At 40.8% G+C, this 13,278-nt stretch overlaps 1 protein-coding gene across 2 annotated transcripts in view; it reads left to right on the forward strand.

Moving 5' to 3' along the window:
- Positions 1–13,278, forward strand: part of RAF1 (Raf-1 proto-oncogene, serine/threonine kinase) — a 210,864-nt gene that overhangs the window by 155,645 nt on the left and 41,941 nt on the right. For both annotated transcript variants that reach the window (XM_030205309.1, XM_030205308.1), the window contains one exon: positions 10,157–10,203. In XM_030205309.1, coding sequence (XP_030061169.1) covers positions 10,157–10,203 — 47 coding nt within the window. The remainder of the gene's footprint in view (positions 1–10,156; positions 10,204–13,278) is intronic.

Consider the following 13,278-nt stretch of genomic DNA (forward strand, 5'->3'; position numbering starts at 1 on the left):
TTTCCTGGAAATTAGGTTGGACCAGTAACTGGTTTGTGATATTTGAGAAGGGAAATCCGTGTGGTTTTCGAGGGAAAAAAACACCTGCAGTTGAGTAATTATATCCCACCCCTGGTGAGGAAACACTGCCCTGCTACTGAGACCTTGTCAATGGGGTGGTGGCTGGTGGCTGCCATACAATATGGTTCAATTTATCATATATACTTAACTGTAAGACAAGATCTTGGGGCCAAAAAAAAAGCCCCAAAATTGGGGTCTCAGCTTATAGTTGTTGCAAGAAATCTTCCATACTTCCCCCGTCCTCTCTCCCTCCCCTCCCCTCCCCCTCATGGTGACTGACACTCCTCTCCCTCACATATACTCCTCCCTCCCTCCCTCCCCTATACTCCTCCCTCCCTCCCACGGTGACTGACATTTCTCTCTGGCTTCCTGCTCCCTGCCCCTGTGGTGACTGGCATTATACCACTCCTTCCTGGATGCTGTTTTTTGCTGCTGCAGCTGCTGATACAGACGATAAAGCATGCTGGGCTGGTGTGAGGCCTTGAGCATCTCAGATTACTGAGAGACAGGATACAGGAGGTCTTGAGCATGTGCAGATGCTCAAGACTCCACACTAGCCCAGCTTGCTTTTTCTTCTGTGTCAGTGTTGACAGTAGTGGTAACAGCCAGGAAGGAGCGGTATGATGCCAGTCATCACAGGAGCAGGAAGCAAGAGAGAAGTGTTGGACACCGTGGGAAGGAGGTGAGTAGGTGAAGGTGAGAAGTGTTGGTCACTGTGGGTGGGATGGGGGAGGAGAGGGAGAGAAGTGGCAGCCCCTGAGGACAGGTGGGTGGGAGGTCGGGGAGGGCAGAAATGCGCACCAAGGGATAAGGGGAAAGGGACAAATGCAGGATACTACAGGAGAGCAAAGATTACTGCTCTACTATACTTGAGTATACCCCCCCCCCCCCTCCCGGCTTATACTTGAGTTAAGTTTTCCTCCCCTTTTTCGGAGGGAAAACTGTTAACGGTACTTATACTCAGGCTTGTATTGTAGTATATACGGTACATGCTGATTGAGAACAAAACAATACTAGAATAACGTTTGAAAATGAATGATTTAGGAAACTCTTATCAGAAAGAGGGATATTTATAAGTACAGAATAATTAGAAGTATTGAAATACTTACTTGGAATAGCTCATACGTTTCATTGGTAGCTCATGGCACGTTAGATTTGGGTGCACTAGGCATTTCCTTGTTTACAAAGGGTTTATATTCTTAAGGGAGAAATTTTAATACATGATGCCTATGAAAGTTCCTAAAACTGTACTTATTTTGTGCCTAGTTTATAAAGGCTATTGATTATAGAATTACTGGGAAGCACTTATGAAATAGATATATCAGAAGTCTTATGTCAATTCTATATTGTCTTCAGTCCACCTTCATAAAGACAGTCTATTTGCCCTTGTAAAATAGGCTCCTTGAACTGTCTCCAGTGTTGTACAAATGCTCTTGCACAAATTTACACCTGCTCTGAGGTCATCATTAACTGCATGCATGGGTGCACATATGCACATCACAACTTGGCTCCAGCATATCCAAGATGCTGTCCCTGAGAATGTCTACTTGCAGATGAGGCGTGTGCGCCTTTTGGCACACACAGTTATGCACATGTAATCAAGTGCACAGTTTTATTATAACATTCCCAACTTGTAAAACATAGGAACTACCCACTGAGACAGTAGAGGGCGAAGTGACTTGCTCAAAAAGTATATCCGCAGTTCTGTCTGCTGCTCTTACCACTAGGCTGCTCTTCCAATAGCAATAAATCTTTAACTCAGACGTGTAAGGAGAGGGAAAGGACTAAAATATAGCAGTAATCAAAGAAATAAGTGAAAAAGAGCATTTAGAAAATACAACCAGACATAGGAGGTGAGGAATGGTAAGAATTTCAGAATTTCCCATGAAACTCAGAGGGCCACCAAAATGCTACGTGACCAGCACAATAAGCCATCCAAGATTTTTTTATTGGTAGCATTTGTATCCCACATTTTCCCACCTATTTGCAGGCTCAATGTGGCTTACATTATGCCGTGATGCGAATCGCCATTTCCGGGTACAGAATTTCAAATGGTATTACATTTAGGTGCATACATACTTGGTAAAGAAGAGTACATTGTGGTATTGCATACAAATGGTTTTGCGTTAAGGTGCATACATGGTACAGAGGAATGCATTATGGCATTGCATAGAGGTTTCTAAGTGGTCAAGTGAGTTTTAACATAAGTTAGGTCATCGACTACAGAGATATCATTTTCAACTTAGGAAATAGATTGGTAGTGCGTATTGTATAGCTTTCTTTAATAGCAATGAGGTTAAACAGTCAAGCGGCAAGAGTTCGGTTTTGTGTAGTTCGTATAAAGTCTAATTATTTTGTATATAGGATGGAACATTGTGGTAAGCCTTCTTGAACAGGTCCATTTTCAGTAGTCTATGGAAGATTGTTAGGTCTTGTGTTGATTTTATGGCCTTCGGTAATGCGTTCCATAGTTGCGAGCGTACATAGGAGAAGCTGGATGTGTCTGTGGATTTATATTTTAGTCCTTTACAACTGGGGTAGTGGAGATTGAGGAATGTTCGTGATGATCTTTTTGCGTTCCTAGTAGGCAAGTCTGAGGTCTGACATATAGGTCAGAGCTTCTCCTAATGAGAATGAAGCAGCATTTTTCATAAAATGAGTCTCTGTTCTTGAATTTTTTTAGTTGTGTGAAAGGGAGGTTGAAATGGAATGTTAAAAAAAATACTTTTATTGAGTATATTAGTTCCTTGGTACAGATATTGAGCAGAGGTCGTGGTAGGCACCAAAATTGCAACAGAATTCAACCATGCTTGTGACAGACGTAGGAGAATCTTTGCGGCAGTATGAGGGTGGGAGAAGGCCACAAATAAAGTAGAATTTATGACAGAGCAATAGACAGCCACAGGTGAACAGACTGGGTGGTGTAAGTGGTCCTTTTTTGCTGGCATTTTTTTTCTGTGTTTCTAGCAGTTGTAAAAATCCTCTGAGCTTTCTTGCATAGTCATGTAACTGACTAAAAAGTTAAGAAAGCTGACATCTTACAGAACACAAAATGTTATGGCTTCTTCAATCTCTTTCCATAATCTATAATTTCTCATCATTTAAGGTTATTCATATCCTGTGTGCAACATGTATACCTTTTATTAGTATCATTTTGCACCTTTAAATAATCAGGAATAACAAGATTTCAGCGCACATAAAGTGTGATATCAATAATCATAGCTTAAAATAAATCTACGCTTTTTAGTTCCTAGGATCATATTTGAAAGGTGCTGGATCAATTCATACTTGTTTAAAAAAGTGACTACTTCTGCATTGAACCCCTGCCTGACCATGGTTATACAGGATACTAGGTTAATAATACTACCTGGCTAAAATAATTTGTGGACTTTTCCTCCAGAAACCTGTCCAAACCTCTCTTGAATCCCACTGTTAATTTCCTTGACCACAGTCTCTGGCAACAGATTTCACAACTTGTGTGTTGTGGAAATAAAACCCCCTTTCAGCAGTTTGTTTTCAAAATGTTGGTCATTCATGGCATATCCTCTTGGTTTTGTCTTTTACAGATTCAAGACTTCCACCCCAATCACAATTTTATAAACTTCTACAATATCTCCTCTCTAGCATCCTCATGCTCAAGAGCCCTGTTTTTTTTTTTTTTTGTCGTCTTAAGGAAGCAGCTTTATCCCCAGTTTCGTCACCCTTCTGTGAACCCTTACTAGCTCTACTATATCCTTTATGAGCTGGGGCAACCAGAAGTGCATGCAGTGCTTAAGGTGTGAGTGCACTGGAGTCTCTACAGATGCTAAATGATAGTCTCCATTTTGTTTGCCATTCTATTTGCCTTTTTAGCATCTGCGGCAATGTGCTGTACATGATGACTTCAAGGTCTTTTTCTTAGATCGTGACTCCTAACTCAGAACCCAGCATTTTGGGCATGTGGTTGGGATTTTTGTGTGTACTTTTCACTTGTCCACATTAAATTTCGTCTGCCATTTAGATGCCCAGTCTCCTAATCTGACAAGATCATTCTGCAGATCCTCATAATCCTCTGCCCTTTTACCAACTTTGAATAATGTGTCATCTGTAAAGTTCATCATCTCCTATTCACTCATGTTTCAGTTTGCTGATGAATATGTTAAAACTGCACATGTCCCAGTCATTGTGCAATAGTGACATGTAGTGTCCAGATTTAAGGTGCGTGATTGCCCTGGTGACTGGCTTTTCTGGCCAAGGAGTATTACTGCTTTAACTGGGCTAAGTGAGTTGACATAGGGGTATACAATGAGGCCAAAAAACTGTGAATACTTGTTTATGAAGACTCGTGCTATAGATCAAAAGGGGCTGATTTTGACTGTGCCCAAACCCATCCATTGATTATTACGTAGCCTTACTACCGTTGGGTTCCATGACAGGGTCAATCTCATTGTAATATTTTTAAAATCACCCTACATTTTATCTTGCTTTTTTTAAATATTTTTAAACTTCTTGTTTTCATTCTTCTCAGTGTTTTCCTATTGTCTGTATAAGTGGAGGAGTGGCCTAGTGGTTAGGGTGGTGGACTGTGGTCCTGGGGAACCTAGGAACTGAGTTCGATTCCCACTTCAGGCACAGGCAGCTCCTTAAGACTCTGGGCAAGTCACTTAACCCTCCATTGCCCCATGTAAGCCGCATTGAGCCTGCCATGAGTGGGAAAGCGCGGGGTACAAATGTATCAAAAAAAAAAAGCTACATGTTCCCTTTTGTCACAGTAATTGTTACCTCTTATTCACCTCCTCTCCACGATAAACATTGTTTTCTTTCATACGATAAATATTCTAATTCTTAAGATTAATATAATTGCTTCATAGGCTTTTCTAGCTCTGTTGTATTCTTTAATCTAAAACTGTTACAGCTTCTGTTTGCTGTCACCTTTCTGCTCTGCTGTACTGAAAATGAAGCAGTCTCTTCTGTAGCAGCTAAAAATTAGTAAGTCAGATTGAGCCCCCCTTTTTTGGATGGCATATGTCTTAGGCGGTGTATCAAGTAATAAACTTGAAACTTGATTTAGTTCATTTTGACATCTTGCTTTCAGACACCAGCTAAATTATTGAATTTGGCAGACATTTTTAATTTGCTAATCTGGTACTGAAAGTATATAAATGTGGATATTGTAAATCTGTACGTGTCATACTGGAAATTTTAATGTTTAAGAAATTGAGCTAAGCAGCGCAGCATCTTAGAAAGTGTACATTGTGGCAGAAATCCAGTTACTGAATGGTGAGAGTGAACATAAGAAATGGAGGAGTGGCCTAGCAGTTAGAGAAGCAAGTTGAGAACCAGGAAGTCAGGGTTCAAATCCTCTGATGTGCCTTGTGACCTTGGGGAAGTCACTTATCTTCAGTTGCAAACTTGGATTGTAAGTCCTCTGGGGATAGGGGCCAGTATCCACTGTGCACCTGAATGTAACATGCCATGAGCCAAATCCAAATAAGAAAAAACTGGTTTGATCACTTACTTTGGCCACTTGTTTTGGCTGTGTGGCAGAAACCTTGGAGGAAAGTTGCCAGTGGTGATCACACAAACTTACAGGTTACAGTTAATGGTCAAGTGACTACCAAACTTTAGAAGTAACAGGGTTCACACCTCGGTAATTTGAAAAAAAAGGCACTTTAAAAATAATTTGTTGTAAACTCTCTTACATTTAATATCAATGTTGAAAATTTTAAATAAGTTGAAAGAAGGCCAACAAAGTTGTTTACTAGTGATGCTTATAAGTTAACCTCTCTTGAAAATCATTTCATTTTTAACTAGACAATATTAGTAATTTCCCTAAACATTCTTGATTGGACTTTTGAATAACATTTTTTAATCTAGTCAATGTTGGCATGTTCTTGTTTCCTTTTGCTTTCTTAATACCTGTCTTACCAATGATTCTTTGCTGAGTAAACCAAAATCTCAGTTGTAAATGAAAACAGAATCATTTTCCCCAAAGGTTGAAGCTGTTGGGGCTTGGCCTTGCCAGAACTTGTTTGTGCAGTATATGGCTTTCTTTCTTTCCCAAAGACTTATGTCATCACCTCCTTGATGTGGCCAAACCCTGCTTGTTGTGATGGGCAGTGTCTGTATCCATTGAGCTGTAGGGCTGCCCCAAAATAGATATTTAATGTTCCTGCTTAGATGTCAAGAGACTAATTGTTGACGTCAGTCTTGGTTAATAAAAATAACACATTGGTTATTGCCCACATGAGGTGTCTATGTGGTCATCTTCCAACTGCCTTCATAGCTGCAGCTTAAAATGCCTTATGTCTTTTCACTAGATCAAGAGACTTAATATTCTTCTGACTTATTTTTGCCAAGCAGGATGTTTGCTGATTAGGAGGTAAATGTCAGCTTACTGTGCCTGTAAATATTTCCTGATTTGCCGTTGTTGCCAGCATTCAGGTTTTACCGATGTGTGAGCCATGTGAGTTTATTCCATATTCAGCTGGATATATTTAGAAAAGGTTGGAAAAAAATAAGTTACAGAAAAGGAAAACTGCATTACGTAAGAGACGCAACCAGGCCCATACAAGAATATTAGGTGACAAAGCAAACCTTCATTCTTGCCACCCTCCCCTACACCCCCATTTCAGCATCCTCCCCTACTACCACCACTGCTGCCTCCACATGTGTTTGGGAATCACAGCAATGTCAATAGCTTATAAAGGAGAAAAGAATCTGGCTTGGGGCCTCTGTCCTGCCTCTTCTGATGCAGGCTCTCCTTGCATTGGGCTGGCACAGCTCGACATTGAGTATAGCATGCAGGGATTCAGTGACCTTGTGCTGGCTTTTTGTCTCTCTTGTGGCCATTTCCACCACCTCAGGTCTAGAGGAGATGTGGCAGCAGTGTGGTATTGGTAATGTTGGGGACGGGGGGGGGGGGGGGTGTACGTTACAAGTCATACTGGAAGGAAGATGAGGACTGCCACTGCAAGAACTTGGGGGGGGGGGGGGTAGCTCTAGATTAGTCACTTTCACCTAATGATGCTGCCAGCCATGATTTTCCAGTTCATAACCTATCTAGGTAAAATATATAGAAAATGTATATTTGAGTTTTCATATATGTTCTAGAAGATGGCAGTTTAGTGTGTTCTCTTTCTTTCCCCTCTGTGCTGATTTTGTGATTGCACATATATTACTACACAAACATGATGGGTTATAAAAACTTTACTTACTGATTGCGATTGTGCTTTGGGGCTTTAACCTATTACTTCATGTTTTATTTATAAATTGAACATAAAACAAAAGTCATTTTTGCATGCCATATCTAAAGGTAATCCAGTTTTTAAAATGACCAAATTAGCCATGTCAGACTGAAAGTTCCTTGCAAACCTGAAGCTGAGGTTAATGCACGCTGCTCTGAATGTAGAGCTGCAGGGCTATTTGATATTTTAAAGTATAGCATCTTGTGATGTGAGGATTACTCTTTACAATCAAATGCTATAGTTGGTGTTCTTGAGCAAAAGGGGATTCCCATCCATTTTATTGCTGGAAAGCAGAATGATGACATCACATCCATTAGAAAAGTGTTCTCAGGGCAGTTTGCCAGTACTTGAAATAAATCTGCCAGAGCTATATTCCTGAGTAGTTCTCTGTACATGGAAGAAAAGAAAGATAACGTGGTCTTCTGTAAGCCAGTCCAGCAGTTTGAGTTCAAGGTGTTCTTGTTCATTCTTTGCTTAGTCCAATCCAGTGTATTTTATGAGAACACTAGTAAGAAAGACCCGTTTCTGAGGCCAATGAAACGGGCGCTAGCAAGGCCCTTTCCTTCCCATCCCCCTCCCCTTTTTCCTGACCTTACCCTCTGTGCTTGAGGGTTGTGCCCCCCCCCCCCCCCACAGTGCCACGTGGAGACTGACTTGCTGCCTCCGATCTTCAGGCTGCCTGCCTCACTCACTCCCTCCGTTCGTCCGGGCTGGCTGGCTCCCTCGCTGTCTCCGACCTTCAGGCTGCCTGCCTCAAGCCTTGCGTTCGTCGGATGTTTGTGGTTTCGGGCAAACAGCTGACTCCCCGTTGCCTGACGGCCCTGCAGGCGAAATGGTGCCCTCGCGTCAAACGTGATGACGTCGAGGGTGGAGCGATGCGATTGGTAGAGTGTCATTTCTCCACCCTCGATGTCATGACGTTTGACGCGAGGGCAGAGCAAACAGAGAATTCCGATCTCTGCCACCTCAGGAAAAATTCCGATCTCTGCCACCTCAAAAACTGGAAGTTGCAGCTTCATTAGAATGTTGAGGTAGCGAATTATGTGCGGAAGGGGCGTGGCTGCGGGCGGGTCTATCAGTGAGAGAGAGTGGTGCATGAGTGAGAGGTGAGTGGTGACAGCCTAATTGCAGGGCTTCAGTGTTTCCCTGCCACAGAGTGAGCTTCAGAATGTTTGAGGTGAGAATTATTTATATAGATGAGCTGTCTTCTCTTAGAAAATATTAGTCAAAGTTAAATGTTTGATTGTATTCTTAGAGTGAATTTTAATTTTAGTTCTTATGCTTATGTTTGTCTTCCCTCTACTGGACTTTAATAGACCCAGGTGGCACAACCATTGTTTTCCTGTTAGCATGGTCAGGGTAGGAGGGCAGAGAGGTCGCTGGTGATTACTAGAGCAGTACGCTACTGGTTAATGTAGTGGCCTGAGAACCCAGGGAACCTAGTTTGATTTCCACTTCAGCTCCTTGTGACTCTGGGCAAGTTATTTTTAACCCTCCATTGTCCCAGGTACAAAATAAGTATCTGTATATAACTACAGATATGCAGTATGTCGATTCCCATCCCATTCCCTTTCCTTTTATATTTTAATATTTTTATTGGTTTTCAATACAGTACAAGCAAGAAGCAACAACAACTATGCAACAGGAATCATAAACAGTTGTACAAAGTTGACAAGAGAGAAAAAGAAAAAAAAAGGGAAAAAAATACATTACATGCAAATGCCTTATACGTCTAAAGAGCAACAGCTAGTGATACTTAGCACAATGTGTTACATTAGGAGTTTTTGAAGTAAGATACAAGTGGAGACCATTTCTCTCATGCAAAGCAAATTTAAATGATTTTTTTTGCGAGATGTTTCATATTTATAAGTTTGAAACAATAGATTCCACCATTCTTGGTATGTGACTATGTGACTTGATCCAATGATTTCCAGTGCAAAAAAAATTACCTTCAAAGCCAAAGAAAGCATGGTATTAACAATTGCACATTCATTAGGTTGTAAACTATTCTGAAAACATTGGTCTTTAAGTATCACATATTTATAAAGATTTGGGCGCCCCCGACCGTATTATCGAAAAGAAAGATTGACGCCCATCTTGTTTCGATAATATGGGTTTCCCCGCCCCTTCACAGGGCTGTCCTGCGAGGATGTCCCCAGGAAAACTTGGGTGTCCCTTTCAATTATGCCCCTCCAGGGGTCTCTAGGTGGATTACAATATCTACTCTTTTCTAGAACCACATTCAGTATTTGGTTGGTACTTCTGGTAGCAGCAGAGGATCCTGGAAGGCATTTCACTAGATTGGGACCCTCGAACTTTGTTCCTAAGTTAATGCCTCTTATAACGGAGTCTCCTAGCAGTTAGAATTTTGTGCTTTGAACCGATTTTTCATTGTTTTGGGGATATTCTTTGGACTGCGTTAATTCCTGGCCTCTGACTCCACCTCAGTACTTCTTTTCTGAGCATCATAATGCTCAAATGCAGCAAAGGAATTATATAGGGGCAAAGGTTGGGAGGGTGGATGCCTCTGACACAGGTAATAATTTGTCTGAGCCTACTGTGACCCATCTATTCTTCTGTTGCTTTATTCTCTGTGGCAGTGCTGGTGGTAAATTGTATAAAGAATTAATGTGTATAGATATGTCTGACTGCCTTTTTTATTTTTTTAGCTTTCTTTCTGAAAGGAAGAATCTTATGAGATGTCCATACTTACATGTTTGTGTCCACCTAATAACTAAGAGTAGATCTTTTATTTTAAAGAGGGATAGCTGACTTAGCCGTTAGTGCATGCTAAACTTTAGTAAAAAGCCCCCTCAAACAGTTGTGTATATCTAGTTTTGTTCCTTCATGTATTTTGTCTTTTTTTGCAGCTATCTACATGCAAAAAATATCATCCACAGAGATATGAAATCAAATAGTATCCTTTTCTTGTTGAATTTATCCAATATTTGATCCATTTTAGGAGCATGTGGTCTGAAGAAAGCTGAGAGAAACATTTATTTTAATATCTAATGGATTTATTATACAATTGTAGAGAAATCTGTCATACTGAATTGGTTAATAGCATTGTATGAGTGACTACTGAGTTCAATAGAAAATACATCAGAGTTTAATATCGTCTTAAGCCTGTTAAATCAGTTTGAAGAAAAGATGTATTAATAATGATTTTTTATATAAGAAATTTCAGGTAAATAAACTGTAATATTTTCTTTGCTATAATATAAACAAAAATTCCAAATCATATCTACCACAAAGAGAGAAAGGGGGGAGGTAAAGAACACCCCCCCCCCCCCCAAAGCAGTTAAACGTCCTGCTATGGAAAAAAAAATAGACCAACAAATACAAATTAATCATACAAAAACTCAGTCACCAGAAAGACTTAACACTTGGCCAGGAGGAAATTTTCCTAGGTGTGAAGGTTCCAAAAACATAAATATCTTTTGTTACATGGGTTAAGTACAAACATAGCTTCCAAGTCTCTCTGTCTGTGTCTGGGGGTGGAGGGGAACAATATAACCTAACAACTTTTTTTTATGTCTAGGTAAGAAAATAATTGCATGTATCAGATTCCAGCGTCAATGGGACCATTAGAACAGCTTTCATCACCAATGAAGATGTTAATCCTTATAGAGAATTGCCCAAGGACTTAACCATTCAATTGATTAATGGGCCGATGATCAGAAGCCTCGCACTGTTACAAACAGCGCTCTAAAAATAGTGCCAGAACAGAACCCCTATGATCAAAGCTAATAGCATGCAAATTTATTCTTGTTATTAACTGATCATAGGGGTACTTCTGTGGGAGGATTGTGCCTGGGTATGTGCCCAAGGCACAATCCTCCCGCAGAAGTTGTTTGACAGCCTGGACCTGTCAAACAGCAGAAGAGGTTTGACTGGTCCTGTCAAACCTAAGCCCACCCCCCCCCCCAATCAAACACAAGACCTGGAGGTACGGTAGACCTCCAGGCTCCCCACCCCCAGGAGGGGGGGGGGAGCTGAAGGTCCACCAGGCCTTTGGGGGGGGGGGGGGGGCTTAGGTTGACAGGTCTGGAAGAAAATCCCAGACCTGTCAAACCTCTTCAGTGGGTCTCCCTCATTCCTCCTTTGCTGGCAAACCCTAATGCCAGCTCCAAGCTGGTGTAGGGTTGCAGCAGTAGCAGCACCCTTGTTTGGTGCGCTGCCCAATGATCATGAGGGAGGAATGTGGGAGACTCTTGTTTGCATGCAATTAGTGTTCAGAGCTGGCAAGCACGTCATTACATATGCTCACCAGCTCTGATCATCGGGGTGCTGTTGGCCTCTAGCACCCGCGTTTGCTTCTGATCATCGCCCCCTTTGAGAACTAGGATACTTTGAAGACCCAGGCAGTTAAAATATTGGAATATAAATAGTAAGCCCAAATATAGAGGTAAAACATTCTGTGGGTCTTTCAAGGTCTCCGTTGCATAATTCTGAAACCTGTCAGGTGTAGAAATGTCAGATATTTTAGGAAATTCAAAATGCACAAATTCTTACTACTAAAAACTCTCTTAATTTTTATCTGATATAGTTTATTAACCGTTTTTGAATTAAATAGATTAGCATTCTCTTGTAAAACTGAAACATCCTTCTTCACTTGTCATTTCATGCTTTATATTTACCAAAGTTTCTTCTCTTGAAACATACTGCTCAAATTTCACTGCAGTGCCATGGGTAATGCAAGTTGATGTACCCTTAAAGATTCTGGCCTTGAAAATTCAGAAGGCATCTTCTTTAAAGAAGAGTCTTACAGACCTGTATCTAAGTCCTTCTCCTGAAAACCCAAGTCCTTACATAAGTAATGCCACACTGAGAAAAGACCAAGGGTCCATCGAGCCCAGCCACCTGTCCACGACAGCGGCCAATCCAGGCCAAGGGCACCTGGCAAGCTTCCCAAACGTACAAATATTCTATACATGTTATTCCTGGAATTGCAGATTTTTGTCCAAGTCCATTTAGTAGCGGTTTATGGACTTGTCCTTTAGGAAACCGTCTAACCCCTTTTTAAACTCTGCCAAGCTAACCGCCTTCACCACATTCTCCGGCAACGAATTCCAGAGTTTATGCGTTGGGTGAAGAAACATTTTCTCCGATTTGTTTTAAATTTACTACACTGTAGTCCTTGTTGGCTTCTGTCCCAAAATGTTAGATTCAAAACTACCACCATCTTGCTGCTGAAGTAAAATAGCAGCCTGTTTAAAAAAAACCAAAACAAAAAAAATCCTCATTCCTTCAATGTTAACATTATAAAGAAAAATCAGGACCAAATGAAGAGCTGTCCACACAAGGTTCAGTTCAGTCTGCCATCCTGACTTCCCCAGCAAGTCATCTACCTGTACATGCATGTTCTGTATTTTCTTAGTATGACATTTGGATGTTAAGCATTTGATTTTTGACAGGATCATTGTTAGATTAGTGCATACAGGGCACTTGCTTTGGGGGCCCCCTGCAAATTTTTGCCCTGTGCCCCAGCTTTTACACTGACCTTGGTTTTCAATATCAGCCATCGGTGGTCAGATATCTGCCTGGAATGTACGGTTCAGAATGTTGATTAAATTGGCAAAGAAACAGTGAAACTTGACCTTTTGGAATGTAGGGAATAAAAAGATGTTTTCTTAAAAGATCAGCATAGAAGGTCGGCTAGCATCAATTGTTCTGTAAACACATGAGCCTCATTATGCTTTGTAAAGCAGAAAGAAATATAGTATGTGCTGTTAGATTGGCATAATTTCCTGCAGTTTTCACTTAGAATAAATAAAATCACATAACACATTATCATTGTCTTTCTGTACCTTTTTTTTCCAGTCCTACACTATCCCAGATTAATATATCTTATCTTCATCACTGTTAATCTTTTTTTCTGAACCAAGCGATTTACTTGAGGTTATAAAACAGTTATGCTTTCTGAGGCTGATTAAGTCGTGTAGATATTTTAATACAGGAAAACCCATATTATTTAGCATGGACTCCATTT

The sequence above is a fragment of the Microcaecilia unicolor genome, chromosome 6, assembly GCF_901765095.1.
Source record: "Microcaecilia unicolor chromosome 6, aMicUni1.1, whole genome shotgun sequence".
In the NCBI taxonomy this organism is placed as follows: Eukaryota; Metazoa; Chordata; class Amphibia; order Gymnophiona; family Siphonopidae; genus Microcaecilia; species Microcaecilia unicolor.